The sequence below is a fragment of the Betta splendens genome, chromosome 14 (genome assembly GCF_900634795.4).
Source record: "Betta splendens chromosome 14, fBetSpl5.4, whole genome shotgun sequence".
Lineage (NCBI taxonomy): Eukaryota > Metazoa > Chordata > Actinopteri > Anabantiformes > Osphronemidae > Betta > Betta splendens.
Window position 1 is genome coordinate 7,030,345 of NC_040894.2, and position 17,713 is coordinate 7,048,057.

General features: G+C 45.1%; 3 protein-coding genes across 5 annotated transcripts in view; 2 read left to right on the top strand and 1 right to left on the bottom strand.

Annotated features, from left to right (window-relative positions):
• The first annotated feature begins 576 nt into the window (after window positions 1-576).
• cldn2 (claudin 2) lies at window positions 577-4,097 on the top strand. 3 transcript variants are annotated; one of them, XM_029172792.3, is made up of 4 exons: window positions 577-1,099; window positions 2,011-2,647; window positions 2,745-2,846; window positions 3,195-4,097. In XM_029172792.3, the coding sequence occupies exon 4, from the start codon at window positions 3,205-3,207 to the stop codon at window positions 4,024-4,026; it is 822 nt and encodes a 273-aa protein (XP_029028625.1). In that variant the 5' UTR covers window positions 577-1,099; window positions 2,011-2,647; window positions 2,745-2,846; window positions 3,195-3,204; the 3' UTR covers window positions 4,027-4,097. The 3 variants fall into 3 exon arrangements, with proteins under 3 accessions (XP_029028625.1, XP_029028624.1, XP_029028623.1); XM_029172791.3 differs by having other exon boundaries at window positions 579-1,099; window positions 2,745-2,842; XM_029172790.3 differs by lacking the exon at window positions 2,745-2,846 and having other exon boundaries at window positions 691-1,099.
• Window positions 4,098-5,103: 1,006 nt separating this feature from the next.
• On the bottom strand, window positions 5,104-10,882 carry rbm41 (RNA binding motif protein 41). The gene is made up of 7 exons (XM_029172788.3): window positions 10,241-10,882; window positions 9,414-9,530; window positions 7,980-8,181; window positions 7,625-7,829; window positions 6,948-7,489; window positions 6,357-6,504; window positions 5,104-6,264 (listed from the first exon to the last, which is right to left on the bottom strand). Exons 1-7 carry the CDS (start codon window positions 10,312-10,314, stop codon window positions 6,125-6,127), a joined length of 1,428 nt encoding a protein of 475 aa, XP_029028621.1. The 5' UTR covers window positions 10,315-10,882; the 3' UTR covers window positions 5,104-6,124.
• A 618-nt stretch (window positions 10,883-11,500) lies between these two features.
• Window positions 11,501-17,713, top strand: part of klf8 (Kruppel-like factor 8) — a 37,402-nt gene continuing 31,189 nt past the window's right edge. Inside the window, exon 1 of the mRNA XM_029172789.3 lies at window positions 11,501-11,904. Within this exon, the coding sequence (XP_029028622.1) occupies window positions 11,878-11,904 (27 nt within the window). The 5' untranslated portion in view covers window positions 11,501-11,877. The remainder of the gene's footprint in view (window positions 11,905-17,713) is intronic.

Sequence of the window (17,713 nt, forward strand, 5' to 3'; positions counted from 1 at the left end):
CCAGGTGTCAGGGGCTCAAGGACACACCTGATGCCGAGACAGGGATCAAACCAAGATGCTTTTGAAATTTCCAAAAGTAAAAAAATAAGTAGATGTATAATTCCAGACATGAAGATCACGGCAGGTTTATCAGTTGTGCAGATAAGACTGAATTTTAACATTAGCTGGCTCGGTTGCATGTCTAATTACAAAATGGTGCACTATCAATTATACATGAATATTTTTATTGACCAATTTTGCTTCAAGCAATCAAAATCTTTTAACAAAATACTCCTCTTCACTCTTCTCTTCTGTTTCAGTATAAACCCCACAATTAACGCTGCACAGCTTTTAACTTAGTTGTGTTGTACAGCGTCAGTCACTCCCGTTGCGTTTCGAGCCACAGGAGGTCGCTGTTTTCTGCACGAACCCCCCACTCTGCTACTGTTCCACCACCAAAGGCTACTGTAGTGTATTGACATACAATACAAGAGTGGTCATTCAGATTTTAATGATTATGTCGGCAGATTATACTGATTTAAGAAAAGCATGTAAAATAATGAGCATATCAGCATCATTTTCTTATGTCTTGTCAATCTCCAGATTAATCAGCAAAGAGCTGTCGAAAGCCTATAACCATTCAATGTCCCTGAGTTTGCCACAACTGTGCAGCTGACCACTGGAGGCCTATTGATAAAGTCAAAGTGTTAAATACCTCCCTCATTAGTTTATGCTGTGTCCCCAAAAGGAGCCTGAACGTGGCACTGCTGGGTCACAGGATGGCCTTAGCTGCCTCATTAATACGCAGTGTGTCTGTATAATGCCCCTCTGTGCTTTATAATAATGGCTCAGTGTTTCTAAGTGTGTGGACGTTACCCTCTCAGTCTGCTTTGTAGGGGAAGTGACTGGATTACGCTATAATCCCATTATGATGCGTCTACCATGTGAGGGCCAGTCGAGGGATTAGAAACCAAAGGCTCTGCCTTCAGGACCCGATCAGCAGCCAACGGTGTGACTGTAACTACAGTGACACACACTCAAAAGGCACAAGTCAAGTGTTTAGATGGCGCTGATCGCCCGGGGACGGCGGTCGTCCGTTGCCTGGAGATACACTCTCATGGTAAGTGTTCCTGTTCTGCGTGGTCTTGTTTTGCACCAGCGCCAGCAGTCTTCAGCCTGACAGCCCAGCAAACATTTGATGGATGACAAGGCACCAGCCACAGCCAAGTTTGGTGTCACATTAATTGAGTTGTAGATTTACAGCATAACTTGTCAAAGTAAATAATGCTGTATGGAGTCCTGGAGGAAAATGTTTTTGATTCTTGTGTTTTTAATTTTCTGCCATCATGTTATGAAATAACTGCAAAAGAAAAGCAAACTTATATAATTTGCCCTATCTATCTTGTTATTCTGCATTATTATTATTTGTTTTAAAACCATAAAAGCAGGCAAGTATATATATAAATAAACTGATAACATAAATGAATACACTGATTCATAATGCATAAGTGTTGTTGTACACTTCCTGTACATGGCAGAGTATAAGCAGGCCTGTTGAACAGTAGCCACCACTGAGGACTGTGAAATCATTACTACTGTGACTCCAATTGTCTTTTATTTAATTATTTATTTAATAATTACCAGTAATACTTTTTTCTATGTTTATAATGGGAGGGTTGACCTCAAACTGCACTTTGTTTACCTTTACTTCATTGATTTTACAGTTTACATGGGTGGTAGAGGCTTTCAGTGGAAACCGTACAAATAAAACATGAAACAAAACACTGAATTAAATCACATTAAAATAAAAACAAGCCGCAGGGTGACTCGTTTTATTGCTGATGTTAATTATAAATGCAAAAAGAAATGCTCACAAGGAGTTTTGGGGGATTTTTGCAGAGTGAGCTGAGGCACTTTTCTATTAACATGAAAGAAGAACTCTTTTCATCAAAGTAATAATGCGTGTGACACTTTTTTGCAGAGTTAAATTATACAGAAACCTGATGTCCTCAAACACTTATTCTATTACAGGATTCTGCTGAAGCCTTGGGTTTCCGGCTGAGCTGCTACTGATGCTGTGCAAAAGTTGTGTTTTGGACAAACGGCCGATGGGAGAATGATTAACCCAGTTGGCCAAAGGATTAAGTGTGTCACTGTCAGAGATGTCAGTGTCACTGTGTGTGTACATGACAGGAGGTGAAGGTCTGGATGGAGGACGGAGTCGTCACGTTCAAACAAATGCAGCAGAACCTCTCACCAACATCAGAGAGCGGAGGGACAATGTGCAGGACCACAGACTGGGTCTAGTCTCCTCCATTTTGGCGTTCTCAGTGGAAATCATAATATTTTCTCTTAAACAGAGTTTGATCCAAGCATGTTTTTGGCTCCGTTGCTCTAGTGCTGCCAGCGGAGTAAGCGACATATAAAGTAGAGCAGCACAACAGCTGCGACTATGTCAGGGTCTCAGGAAGCAGTGAGACTCTGATACGGCGAGAAAAAGAAGCATTTATTTCTAACCTCCAAGCAGGAGCGGATTTAATAGAAATACCAGTAGTGAGACTCGACGCGGGACTCGACTCGTTCCTCATCCTCATCAACTGCAGCTCCTGGAGCGGGCGGATAGAACCGAATCTACGACCAGGTCATCCAGAACCTCCAGCAAAAACAGGTAATATTAGTGTGTGTGTGTGTGTGTGTGTGTGTGTGTGTGTGTGTACTTAAAAATGCTTTCCCGGGGTTGAGACATATTATTTGTGTTTGTGTAGTTGTGGACTTTGCCACATGGAACAGTGGGTTGGTTTCCCAGACACAGATCAGTTCACTTCTAATCTCTGGCTGTAATCTCACACAGAACAGTACTGATGTAGGTAATGTCACATTCACAAACATCTTATGACAGCATCATAATTTCTTAAGCCATCATCTGTTTATCATGAGCTAAATAGTAAAAATAAATGGAGAATGAAATAAATTAAATGATCAGTTTTAAATAATTACTCAGTTACCTAGTGCCAGCTACTGTAATGATAGCATTAGCTTAACTGTTTGATTACTTAACTTCATACCTTTATATTGTTAATACATTCAGCCTGAGCTCTTTCTTATAAAAACAGCTAGAGTTATTTTAATAAATCAGTCTGACAGTTGAGCCGACGCCGCCAAAAGTCCATTGGTTTGAAAGTAACACAGCTTTTCTCCCGGCTCTCCTTCATCAGAGTTGATGAAATGGCATCGGCGGCTCTGGAGCTCATGGGCTTCTTCCTGGGCCTGCTGGGGATGCTGGGGACCCTGGTGTCCACCGTGCTGCCCTACTGGCGGGTTTCCGCCCACATCGGCTCCAACATCGTCACGGCGGTGGAGAGCATGAGGGGCCTGTGGATGGAGTGCGTCTACCAGAGCACAGGGGCCTTCCAGTGCGAGGCCTACAGCTCCATGCTGGCCCTGAACTCGGACATGCAGGCTTCCCGGGCCCTCATGGTGATCTCTCTGGTGCTGTCGGTCCTCGCCATCGCCACGGCCGTCATAGGGATGCAGTGCACTCTGTGCCTGGAGGGCTCGGGGGCGATAAAGAGCCGCGTGGCAGGCGCGGGTGGGGGCTTATTCGTTGCTGCAGGCTTCCTGGCACTCATACCTGTGTCATGGACCACGCACGAGGTGGTCCAGTCCTTTTACCGTCCAAATGTACCCGCCAGCATGAAGTATGAGCTGGGGCAGTGTCTTTATGTGGGCCTGGCCTCCGCACTGGTCTCCGTCCTTGGCGGCGGGATGCTGTGCGTGTCGTGCTGCGAGGAGCGGGACGGTGGCCGTGGGCGGCGCCACGTCGGAGGGTACCCGTACCCGCTCGGAGGCGGGGCCTCGGCCACCGGGGGGCGGATGACCTCGCAGACATACCGCAACCCCACCCTGCAGGTAGGGGGCAGCAACGCGGCCGGCAGGGGGCACGCGCTCGCCCGCAGCACCAGCGCCAGCTCCCATTCCAGTACCCATGGGGTCCAGGGAGCCAAGAAGCCCCCTGCCGCTGGCTATGACGTCACAGGATACGTCTAAGGATGCACTCCATCGCCCCGTTAATTATTACCCCCACCATTGCTTTTGGCACACTTAATTGTATTTGGATTCACCAGTATGTACATGATGGAATGAGTAACATAACAGGAAACAATAAGAGCACCAATAAAAGCACACAATAAAATGAGAGGCATGACTACTATGTGAGTATTTAGCTTGGCTCAGTGTGTTAATGCTCATGGTTCCTGTATTGACCTTTATCCCTTATGTGTGGTGAGAAGTTTAAATTGAAAAGTGAAAAAAAAATGTTTACCTTGTGGTGCTTTTTATTTGCAACATCTAAAAATCATTGGACCAAGAAGGAAATGCATGAACGTACAAACTGCAGACCAGAACGTAAACGTATATTCTGCGATGCTCAGAGTTTCCATAAAACTGCGATGGCCAACAGGCTTGTGTATGTACAAACCTTTATAATGATGATCTGATGATGAATGAATAAAGGATCTTTTACAAAGCAAAGAAAACTACAAAGTCATTTAAATGTATGTGTGTCCTAATAGATATACACAAAGATGTGGATTAAAATACAAAAATGTATCAAGTGTTTATCAGCCACATTCCACACAGGCAAAGTAAAGTCTAATTAAAATTAGGATATTTAGATTAAGGTTAATCCTGGTTAGTCTTTCTGTATTAGCAAATATAAGAGAATTGAATGAGTTCATTTATTTAATTTTGATAGTCTATTTTCATTTCTGCTCAAGCTTTGTGCCTCATTATCATGATTTTTTTTATGTTGTTTTGAATGATATGCGATGATAGCGAGAATAGAATTAGTCTTTTTTTACACTTCTGTGGATTTGCTGTGAACAGCAAATCTTTTGTAATACAGCGATCAGACTCAATTCATTTGTGTTGGCGCTCAATTTCAATGTCCTAGTCTGGCATAAACAGTAAGAACTGGCACATGAAGGTCTTCATATAATGGTTTGCTAATCGTTAAGACAATGTTGGTCATTTTACAGTCTGGAATGGGAAAAAGATCACAACCCTGAACTGAACAAACAGAAGATCAGCACAAACAAACCTATACAAACACAAGCACTACTTCCATCTAATCAATACACAGTTTATGTTTGACCAACAGGTGGAACGTGAAACCAGGATACATGAGACAACTGGGTCAGTTCAGAGACGAGTACAGGTGCAACTGTTATTTACACAAAAATAACATAGAAAAATATGAAAGCAAGGTGCGATGAGATATTATGAATATAATGCAGAAGACTGGCCTCTGGACTCATTCACCATTCACCTCAGTTCAAGGTGAATCAACACAAGCACCATGTTCAGTCAGTCAAGATGCAACAAAACATAAAAGAGCTTTAAAATCAGACGCACTGCAACACAAAACTCTTTTTTCAAGGTTCCTTAGAAGTTTGGCTTTTAGCTGCGACATTTGTTACAGAAAATCTAATATAACAAATTCCAGAGAGTCTCTGTTGGCCAAACTCACTAAAACAGGAATTAAATGGGTTCAAAGGTTTCAGATAACTGAACCAAGGATTCAGGCCGTGGGAAAAACAAACCTCTTTCCTCACATATAAAATATTCTGTACACTTTATTCTAACACTTTACAAATAAAAGTTGTAGGTTACATAAAATTTGTTCTGTGATCTAGCTTTAATTTGTCTAACTATCATGAAAATAATAACTGAAACTGCTGACATCAACAGAAGGCACATTAGAACATGTGCATGTGAAAATACTGCTCTGGTACTACATCAGTGTTAGGATAAACAATACACGAACTGAACAAAGCTCATCCAGTTGACTAATGTCTGAATGTCTCCATCTAGTGGTCACATACAGAAGCACCTTCATGTTCTATTCCTGCAGACGATCAGCACATGACGAGCACAACTCCTGACTAAACTTATATTTACTCATAATGCTAATGTATGGTGATCAGATAAAACATTATAAATAACTAAAATGTTAAAAACATTCCTTTTACAGAGCTGTTTCATTTAGAACAGTTATTGTTAATAAATACACTCATTACATTTTGTCCTGATTCTTCACTCTGAAGACTTCATGTTGTGCCAAATAAACCCAATTTAGTTTTTTTTTTTATTTCTTTTCATCCTGCACTTCATTCTCCCTTTGTCTCTTCTCTTCCTGTCGCTCGCGGCCAAACTCCACCACGAGCGGTTTCCCTAGCAACCTGAATCCATGGGCCAATTGCAGGGCTTTTTGGGCTGTTTCAGCATCTGCCCGAAGAAAAGAAACACACTTAAACACAGCTGGGCATATGGCTACATAAACATGTAATTGAATATGGCTGGATGAGTGCGACTATCACCTGGCAGCGTGATGAAGGCCTGACCCTTCATCCTTCCCGTCAGCAGGCGGTATAAAACTGGGGGTCCGCTCTCCGGCTCAAACCTTGAGAACAGTGCCACCAACTGTGCCACTGATGCCTGTGCACTCAGGTTCTTTACACAAAGCACCTATAGCACATGCAATAATAAGAGGGAAAGATACAGTATTGCAATCACCCACATGGAGACTTAGTAGTTGCTACAAAGCTTGAAGGTTTCACATTACCGAGATGATTTATTTTATATTTATGTTATTATTTATTATTATGAGGATAAATACCAAAGCTGCCATGAATGGTTTTCTCACGAGTAAAGTTACTGCATTTTAACTGTCCAATAAGGGCAACATTTTATGACTACACATTAGCTACTTCTCATTGCAGCCATATTAGGAGGAAACAATAGCTGAGGAAGCTTTAAGAGCAATTTGTTTTCCAGTTTAAGTTATGTTTCTACTGATGAATAGCTAGACAACACCTGTACCAACCTTATGAGCTTGCCTTTGGAATAATCTTGTTCACACGGTAATTGAAACTTTATGTCTAATATGTGTAAATGCAGGCAGTGGATACCTTGGAGGGGTTTCCTGGCTGGTAGTTTTGAAACCTCGGTATGCTCCGTATCCCTTCCTCAGATTCACGGTTCATCCGGATTTCTTCATCTGTAACTGTCTCGATCTCTCCTCTGACAGTCAGCGGCCCACCTGATTGTGACCTCGCCACTCCACACAGACTGCCGATCGGTTGGCTTATAGTTATCTTTGCTGGAGTCGCCAAACTCTGATGCTTCGATTTGTTCTGAGTGTGCTGCTGTGAGGTCACAGCTCCAGACTCGGTGTGTCCCGATGACCTACATTTTTCACCTTGCAGTTTGTAATGATGATCAGTGTTGTCTTCTGACCTGTCACTGTTTGTCACTGACTGTAAACTGTCCTTCTCTCTCTCATTATCAATGCTGTGTGACTGGTCGCATACAGACTGTGTAGACTGTGATGCTGCAGGTGTTTCTCGCTCAGAGTCTTGAGGTAAAGCTTCCTTACTGAGAACATCTCTATAGAGTGAGTTCATGGGATCAGAAGGTGTTGCCCCCTGCTGGCCTTCCTGGTTGTTGTCACCTTTGAAAGAACACACAACAAGGTTCTAGTTATCTTATTTAGCAACCCTGGCTATGATTTTACTTTTCTAACATACTATAATGTATTATATTTTATGGCTGATGTGCATCCTCATTACTTCCTAAGACTTTGTACCTCGATGGTAAAGCGCAGTAAGAAATCCAAGCCGGTCATTCCCCTGGTAAAGAGCTTGTTCAATCTCCATCTCCCGGCGCGACAGTGGCCGGCTGGCTGCAAAGCGCTGCGGCCGACACAGGAGCTCCTCCCTGGCTTCGATCTTCTCTCTGATTACTTGCAGCCGCTGCTGTCTTGCACACGGAGCTGCACACACGCCGTGGGACTGAGCGGACACAAATCAAGGTCGGACATTTGTTTGCTGCATGACCGTGAAGTGTCCAAATTTAGAGTATGTTTTGGACCTGTTACAGCAAAAATGCCCGTAGGACATATGGGAATGATGTTCAGTTGACTCCATCCAAGCAGGTTTTACCTTCTCTTCTGCCTCTGGTGCATCTTTGCTCTGCCACAGCTGGATCTCAGCCTCAGTGAGGCCAAGCTCCCGCAGACTGGCCAACTCCTTCTCCGTGTCCTGCAGGGCCTGAAACTGTGAAAGGCTCCGTACGCCGGCTGCCTGCTCCCCAAACGGCCGATAGAGAGCTGCTGGAGCAAAGCACTGCTTTTTGGCTACACATCTGTAAGACAGCATTTATTCCAACATGACTTTGTGTGTACAGACATATATAATACAAGAGCCACTCCTAACTCTATTTAAAGCAGCTAAACACTAAGACGGTTATTTAAACATGTCTGACATAAATCTGTTTCTGATCCTTTACAATGAAAAATAGCTTTTTAAAAATGGTTAAGAAAAAATAAGTAGCCCTAAGACCTGGGTATAGAAAAAACTTTAGGCTGCTCAGTAGGACACTGTAAAGAAATATATGAAAGCATTTGATGGATATCCAAAGCACCTCAATAAAACATTTTATATGGACCAAAGGGATGCGGTGGAAATAAAGCTGGTGTATCTTTTTATACTGAACTATATTTCATCAAAACCCTGGCAGATTTGTCCTTGTTTAAAGTTTATTTATTGTATTTGTGCGGCAGTAAATTCAACAAGATTTTAGATGTGAATAAATGTTTTGGACAAATACCTAACTGTATAAATCCCTCTGATCTTGACACTAATTTTCATTTTATGATGTATTAGATATATTTTAGATAAGTATTTTCTGCAAATACTTTATATGTTTACACATATCATCAGAGCTAATTTATTAAGATACATGTATGATACATTTTGAATTTAGAGATTCTATGTATTCAGTATTCTGAGTGGATTATAGTGCAGGAACATCCCAGTAAAGAAAGTTTAGTACAACATAGAAAATGTGGCCATTGCACAAGATACGGTTCCTTTCCCATGGTCTGCTAAAAATAACTAAATGTTTAGAACTTATTTTTACTGCACAACATAAGTCCTCTATTATGCAAAATCCAGTTTTTAGTCTATGGTGCATGTAGTCACACACCTAACTGCACTTCCTGCTTTTTCCACACTTTGCTGTTTCCCAGAATTGTTCATTCAGAACTTTACACCTTGTCATCATAAAATTGGGTCTGTCATCACACAGGCTCCACCCAAACATCGCTCAAGACAAAACTGGCCCAAAACTGTATTCTGGCCATTGCTGGTATAAAAGTGTTTGTATGTCTGAGCACCACTTCACCTCTGTCTGCTTTAAGAATGAGGGTACAGTCACCGCCTAAGTCTATGTCACCGCCTTTTATTTCCACTGCAGGTCAGTGGAAATTAAATTCCACCCTATTGAGACACCCAGGACCAATATTCTTTAGCCTGAAAGGCATAAGCAAGGCATAATAGGCAACATTCAAATGAAAAATACATTGAGTTTGTTACCGATTAATATCAACATCAGTGTCGAGCTGCTGAAGAAGGAGGCTGTGAAGCTGCCGCTGGCCTTCGGTCTCCTGCTCCTCCAGCAGCGGACCGTCCTCACAGGGTGTCCGGCTTACCCTGACAAATCCAGCACAGCGGGACATCAGTTTAGACGTGCTGTAAATGCTAATAAAACAGCCGATGAAAGGCACAACAACCTGCCATTTTGTAGACAGTAATTCAATAAGTGTCTAACTTCTAGGATGACGTATTCAATTAATATGTTAATAATTTGCTTAGTAAATGGACTGATGGTTGAATTATTTATCTATTAAATATCAGACAACAGGAAACATAGCAATCACAATTCTATGAAACCCAAGTACATCGCCAGCCTGGCTGGAGGTTCTGCTATAAACAACCTAAGAGTTAAGAGTTTCTTAACAAATAATGGAGACGACCAATAATACAACTTTTGATTTATTACAATTTCACCCCACAAGTATGTTAAACGTCAACCTCCAGTAGTTCACAATAAAGGGGGATGCAGGCTGTCTATGTAAATACAATATGCAGGTAAAAAACTCTCAACTTTAATAGTTTATTGTGAACAATAACGCAATTACTGAAGCGAGAACGGCTAGCTTATTTGGCTGCAGCTAGCTCTACAACACACGTGATGCCTGAAACAGACCGAAATGCTGAGATAGAAGTAAATAATTGCTTTAATCCTGCGAGTGTCTGAAAGCAACAAAGTCACAGCCAACAAACTAAAAGCAGAATTCGTTTGGTTTAAATGCGGCATCCTAAAATTGCTGGATCAATTCTGACAACAGCGTAATGTTTACCTTCTCATGCTTCCGCCTCGTGTAGCGAGTTCCGGCGCGTGGATTCTTGGGAAATGTAGTGAAAAGCCAAACATAAACCAGTAGGGTAATGCACATCAATTTTTAGTGAAATTATATTGTTGTATATTGTTTTAATTTAAACACGTCATACGAAAAAATATCTGTTTGTTGACGACTTCGTTTTCACGAAAATAACTAAAAATTTAAAAATTGACACTTAACAAATGATGCTTAGTATTAAAACTCTGGAGTCCAAATTATATAATTAATCTTGTTTTCCTACGATTCATAGCCTCATAGCCTCATTGGAAATACATGTTATTTTTTTCTTGATCATTCAGAGGTTTAATGGTAAATTCCGTATTGTTTTTGTTATTGATTTATTAAAGACATATTATATTTTTGTCCAAGGGGCTTTTTCTTTCTGAATACATTAAAAGATCTTGGAAAAGACGGACACTGTGTAAGCACCAGGCCTCAGCCGCTCAGCTCCCCGGGTACCTCAGTAACCATGGAAACTATATACAACAAAGATGGCGGCGGCTGCGCAGCCTCTTAATGCTAAACATGAGACAATTTTCAGACGTGAATGTAAAAAAATTAAAATGTAAAATAATAATAATGATACTACTACTACTACTACTACGACTACGACTATTACTACTACTGCTACTACTACTACTACTACTACTACTACTACTACTACTACTAATAATAATAATAATAATAATAATAATAATAACAATACTAACAATAATAATAATAACAACAATCTGATCGACAACAGACTTCCTTCTATACAAATCAGTATATGTTCCAACATGTATTATGTATGTGGAAATAAATGCTTACGAGCCACACCCGTTCTATCACTAAGGGTGTGGTGTTAACCGTGTCTTTGCTTCCATTTTCTCTTTTGACTCTGTGTGATCCATACAGGGCGTCATGTTTATTAACGGAACGCCGCAAATTGTTCGAATACACTCCAGATAGAAAAAAACTCCAGCAGGCAGCTGAAGTGTCCTCAATTAGCCCGCTGGATGACGTCAGTAAGGTGACATGTGTGCTTCGCGTGCCCATCTCCGAGCAATAAGCTGCCCGCTCCCGCACCATGGCATTCCTAGACAGGGGGTCCGTGGATGCGAGGCGAGCGGCGGCCGGCCGCCCGCAGCCGGTGTCAGACCGCCGGCAGCTCCGCGCCTCTGCAGGGCTGCAGGGCTGCGCAGCTCCTGACTGACAGAGAGATGAGGGGTGGGGACGCAGGGTGGGGTCACAAGCAGGGAGAGGCGGAGGAGGAAAAGGCAGAGAGAGAGAGCCCAGCCCTTGAACGCACGGTAACAACACGCCGACAGAGAGAGAGGGAGAGACTCCGAGAGACTGGCCGCTTTTTGGGGGGCGCAGAGGGAACCTTCGACGCTGCGGATATGAACTGAAAAGGCACGCGGGCAGAGGCTGGGATCGCGTTGCTGAATCCCGAAAATCTAGTGTAAAGGTGGAAAACGAGTCCCCCCCCGAACCCCGCTCTCTCTCTCTCTCCACAGTTCTTATTCAGATACAGCTACACCCAAAGCCCCGAGCGACCCCCTCCTGCTCCTGCTGCTCCACCCCTCCGCCGCTGCAGCGCTCCGGCAACCGAGATGCACACGGAGACCCGTAGCAAGAAAGTAAGTGCACCGCTATTGACTTTGCCCCGGCCAATGGAGAGGCAGCGAGGCATCCACCTGCGTGGACGCTCTGCCCGCACACAAGCAGAGTCGGTGTTGTCAGCTCAACATGTGCCAAATATGAATGTCAGGCAGCGAGTGTGTGTGCGCGCGCGCGCGCGCGCGTCTCTGTGCAGTCCGCTGCAAGTGGATCCTCGCGGGCGAGCGGTTTATTTTGCAATTAGCGGTGGAGTTTGCTAACAGCGAGCTCGGAGCATTTGCGGGAACGCCACGGCCGACGCACGGACCCTCCTCAATAAGGACGCGTCCGTGCGTTCCCGGGGGTTAGTTCAGGTTCACACCGAAACGCTCCGTGATCTCCGTGAGGCAGGAAGGAAACGGAAGGCGCAGACTGCAGCTCGCAGGACACCATCTTAGCTTTTAAAGGGCCAGCAGCCGCCGCGTCGACGCGCGCCACCCTGGGCGCGCGGCTACTGTACTCGTAGGTGCGCTGCCTCCGCATCCCAGCGCACTCCGGAACGGGGGAGTGGGGCGGGGCGGGGGGGGCAGCTGCTGCGGACTTGTACCTTTAAATGAGCCTCGCCTCCACAGCCCGTGTTTATCTGTCTGTTAAGCTGGCAGCATGCTCCGAAGTGAATTTAATCCGACGTAACAGCACCTGGATCTTCACTGCAGCTCCAGATCCGCCCGTCGGCTGCGTCTATCTGTAAAAACACACCTGTACCAACCGGTGTGGACAAAGGACGCCTCCTGCGTTTCCCTCACCTGTTGTGCCTTTAGTCTTGTGAACGCACCAAATTAACTTAATTAGCATATCATAATAACAGCTGTTAGTATCATTAAGTGTGATTACTCTTCTTTGTCAGGCGTGTTCTGCTTGTTTGCCAGTCACTCGTGCACTTAACGACGGCAGGACTGGGATAGTTGGAAAACAAGCAGGAATGTGGCCCTCGAGGACCAGCGCGGGAACAACCGCTGCTTTAGTGCATCCTGTGCGCTCACCAGCAACACCTGGTTTGTGCTTCTGGAGCCTCAAGTCCAAGGAGCGCTTTGTTTGTTCCATCACAGTTCACGAAGTGTTTCTGTTTGACTCGTCACGATGACACCAGAGCATCGGCATCGATAGGCAGATACACTGTCTCTCACCGGCCATATCTCTGTATTTCTAGGTATTTAATCGGGAGACTGTAAACTTTAAATCATTCTTTGTCCTTTGTGGGTAATTTGGTTTTCAATGTGGATTATTAGCACAATGCTTTTTTCCATAACAATAAAACATTCCATGCTGCCCACAGTAGAGATACAGGTGGATTAGCATAGGGTGTCTGTTTTGTCAGATCTGTGTGAATGGTCAAAGTGCTTCTGGCCTCTGGGCAAACATGTGACTGCTTTGCTCAGTGAAGAGCTTTAAAGTGAAAGAGGAAACCAATAGATGTGTAAATCTGTCCCGTAGCCTTGTGACTGAGGACCTGTGACTTGAGTTTTACCTCCACGCCATGAAGCCGTTTGAGCAGCTCCCACGCCGCTGTTATAACCTGCTCGGTACAATTATAATGAGCTCATCTGTTCTGTGTTCTATAGGAAATGAGCATCTGTGTAAGCCAGGCAATGCGAATGAACAACAGCGTCTGAGTCACAGCCGCTTCATTTGCCAAATACAGTAAATCTGCTGGAATCTGCAGCCAGCAGCAACACTTTGAGCTCCGCAACCACAGCGGCGACATGGTTCTCATCGCTGATTGCTGAACGTCTTGAATTCACTCATGCCTCTTTTGCATGGGCAGATACTGAAAAGGCTCGAGCTGTGCAAGATAAAGAGAAAAAGTCCAATGCCTTGTGTGGATCCGGGCTTATTTGCTATCAGCGTATCTTGTGCTGTGGAGAATTTGAATGTGAACTGTGGAATATATGCCAATATATTTTATTTGTATTCTTTATTCAGTATTGCACAAATAAACACAGTCCAGATAAGTGCGTCTTTTACCTTTGACCCAGATATTCATTTTGACCCTGTGGAAGTGGAAATCAATTTCCTCTCATCATTCCTCTCATCATCTCATCAGTGAAGGCGGTGCATTATTGAAAGTGTAGCTAACTGATAGCATTTCACCGATCGGCACCACTGACGCACAGCTGAGGTGTTTGTGTGTAGTTGTGTGTGGATGTGAGGCTGTGGTCAGCCATACATTCCCATTCCTGGGCAAGGCATCCGCAGCCGTGCCCTTGAATACAAAGCCTGCAGGCGTGTGTGTGTGTGTGTGTGTGTGTGTGTGTGTGTGTGTTTGTGTGTGTGTGTGTGTGTGTGCGCACGCGCATGTGAGACAGTGTTAAGAGCAATAGTGGGAGCTGATGCCTCACATCAGGTAATGATTAACTATATTTAAAAAAAGTTTGATCCAACTGCTGAGACTGCTATTTATGCACACACACGAGCTGTCAGGGTGACACGGGTGGAGAGCATCAACCAGCTGCTGCCAACGTGTCACCTTAGCCTTCAAACGGGCTGAAATTGAAAGTTACAGTCAGACGCTTTCTGACCTGAGTCACGTTCCATTTTCTCTGCATTTCAGGGAAAATGATATATGAAAAATAAAATATTCTTGCTGCCGCGCTTGATCAGCCCATGGCGCTTCTATCAAGTGCAAATGGTGCAAAGGCAAACGTATGTAGTCAGACAGAAATAACAAAAGGAAGTTTGCAGTGGCTGCAATACGATTAAACTATCAGCTCAGTTATTGTTGTAACAGAGTGACTTTGCACCGTCCGCTGGGATGTTTGGAGAGTTATGTGAGGAGCGACTTGATTGGGAATCTGACATGAGCACGCTTCGTTGGGATGTTGGGAGCGCTGCAGTTTCTTCTAAGGGCTGTTTTTTGGGGCGAGGAGGCGCCTGCGACCCTGATCCCCTGTAATGAAGCAGACGTGCCGAGGGGTGCATTTGCAATTTAAAAGCACCTGTGACCTGGAGATTAGGGCTATCATGCTTCACTGGCGGAGCTGAGGGCGCTCTAATAAGTGTGCTGTAAGTGTTTTCCAGGTGGTGAGGAGGTGTCGGAGCTCGCCGGCTCGCTGCACTTTTCCATTTTCCATTTTATGTGATGCTCTTATTCGGTGTAATTCGCAGCCGGCTCCTCAATCGGCCCGACATTAAAGGCGACGAGGCTGGCAGAGGCGTCTCTGCGGCCGCCGGATGAAACGGAGCGGAGTGTCACAAAGAGATGGGAGGAAAAGAAAAAACCCACCCTCCGAGGGGGAGGCGGTGACGCGGTCCTTCGCGGCAGCTCGTTGTCGGCGTCTCAGGTGTTGAACTGGCCGAGTGTTTGAGCGGCGGCGCCGTCGAGGAGATAAATGAGGGTCAGGGATGAACCCGGGGCCCCGGGGCCGTCGCAGGGGTCAGCGCGGGCGGGCGGCCGGCGCCTCACCCGGGTCCCTCAGTCGGTGAATTAATGGGGAGCAGGTAGTGAGAGAGCGGAGGCGAGGGAAATGCCACATCTGTGCTTCCCCTGCGACATTTCAGAACACCGCCCAAAGGCAAATTGTCATGTGTTTTTTCCAAAGACTCGCAATAATATTAAAGAAATGCAAACGCTGGAAAGGGAAAGTGATATAAACGAATGAGCTAATGCGATGTGGGACGGATAAATGTATGCTGGAATGGATGTTGTTCCCACTAAAACGCTTTAAGGAATCATTCGCTGCTTGTTTCTTTATCATTCATGGCTTCAATTATGTGTCTTGCTTTCAGTTAATGGAAATCAAAACGCTCCGGCGACTTTCACATCCATAAAAATGCTTTTCTGAGCCCGGCGTGGAGGAACATGACGGACCTGGGCCGTGTCAATCCCTTCCATCGCCGTTGGGATGAAGCAGATCCAGCCTGGTTTTAGCAGAGCATGGAAAGGGGGAAACAGACTCTTTGGTGGTGTCACTGCCTCCTTGTGTGTTTGCTGGGCGGCCTCGCTCGGGCCGGCCTGCCCCAGGGCATTAGGCTATTTATAGAGGCACAACACCGTTTATACGGCGAAGGCAGAGCGGAGCGAAGCGGAACGCAGCCCGCTGATTTCCATGGCATGATACCAACACGCAGCCCTGGACACCGCTGCTAACTTCAACATCCAAAGAGCATGTGTCCATACTGGAACCATCTCCATTAAAGCTAAAGCTCCTAAAGCGGTGGACCGACCTCACGGTCACCTCTCTCTTATTGGACTTGAGTTGTTGTAATTGATAATTAGTCTCCTGTCCCATGTGATGGGAGTGCTGCTGCAGTGATGGAATATGTTTTTGTTCTGCTCCTGGCGTGGCTTTTGTTAAACAGTTCTGGGAGAACTGGGATCCAGTTCAAGTCGTGATGGATGATTTTACTTCGCAGTACACCACCACCAAGCGTCATCCTGCAGCACTGTCTGCCTCAGTTCCCCTTCACCACCTCCTCCTCCTTCTCCACTAGCGTCGCATCTACACCACATGGAGGTGACACTAGAATAAAAATCTAGTCTTTTTAAAAAGTTTGTGCAACGGTTTGAATTTAGGCTCAACTGTCATCAAGAAAACGATGATGTCATCATTAGACATCACTGAGCATCTAATGACCAATTCATTTTCATTTAAATTGAAACATATTAGGCACTTATCGATAGTTTAGACTTCTGTAATAAAAAAAGAGCAATTGCAATTAATTAGAATTAATTAGTGCAGCTAGTTGTGCAGGAAAGTGCCCTTTTTTATGACACTGCCCATCCAGACCACTAAAGTCCATCTTCTTCATATTAACTGACTTTTAGTGAAGGCCGGCTCGGCTGCATGGGAGCCGTCAGCAGGCGCTGAAGCGGCAGCTGTTTGTGAATGACTTGTGCCTCTGTTTTCTCCTACTCCTCCTATATTTATTGGCCCGTCGGCCGGCGGCGCGGCGTCGGTGGAGCTACGGCGACGGGGAGAAGGCTGCGGCGGCGGGAGTGGGGAGGGGGCGCGTGCTCAGACGCACCCTGGAGATCCTCGGAACAGCTTGGCCCGGCGCAGGAGCCATCTGTGTTGACTATACGTTGAAGTGACAGTTTCAGTCCGACTGTCTTAATGCGCTGATGTGTCATCTATGCGTCTGGCGACATCACAGCTCGACATGTTCCTTATCCTCGCTTCAAACGAGCTGCAAACCTGAAACACGACTTTTCCTCGAGGCTGCCGTCGCAAACAGCCAGAGACAGACTCCTTATTAATCCTGCTTCTCTGCCGCATGCCCAGCACTTCAGGTGTTAGTCAGCGCGAAATCAAACACACAACTCACCAGCTGTTAAAATCATTGGGGTTAAAACCCGTGGGAGGGAAAATCCGTGCGCCGCTGCCAGGTTACACAATGAATCTGGGTCACGGGGTCACGGAGGCCTTTGGCAGCACCTCTTCATGTTGAGGATTCAGTCAGCGAGAATGTATAAAAACCGTCTGACTGTCTCTTTGTGGGGCAAAGGTCATCCATACAATGAGCGCGGCGACTCGTCTATTAACATTTGTTTAGCCAGATTGTTGCCTTTGTTGTTTGTAGTAATAATCTCCAAATATTAACATACAAGCACGTATGTTAATGGGGCAATGACAGTTTTACGACAAGCTAGTTCTCGCGCTAGATGCTAGCATAAGCGGCGTTAGCCAGCGGAGCGCAGATCACCTGCGGGAAAGCTTTGTGAGCGTTCAAGGGGAGCGTGAATTCCACCGTGGTAGTTTGAAACCGTGCAAACTTTCCAACCCGCCCACTGCGCTTCCAGAGAACTCTGACAGGCAACACACACACACACACACACACACACACACACAC

Bases quoted from the DNA above. Each gene is read 5' to 3' on its own strand.
- cldn2 (XM_029172792.3), top strand. From the start codon at position 3,205: ATGGCATCGGCGGCTCTGGAGCTCATGGGCTTCTTCCTGGGCCTGCTG.
- rbm41 (XM_029172788.3), bottom strand. From the start codon at position 10,314: ATGTTTGGCTTTTCACTACATTTCCCAAGAATCCACGCGCCGGAACTC. The intron at 7,490-7,624 runs GTACAAAGTCTT...GTTCTTTCAAAG, and splicing joins TACTGCGCTTTACCATCGAG to GTGACAACAACCAGGAAGGC. The intron at 6,505-6,947 runs GTATCCACTGCC...CATGTGCTATAG, and splicing joins AGCCAGGAAACCCCTCCAAG to GTGCTTTGTGTAAAGAACCT.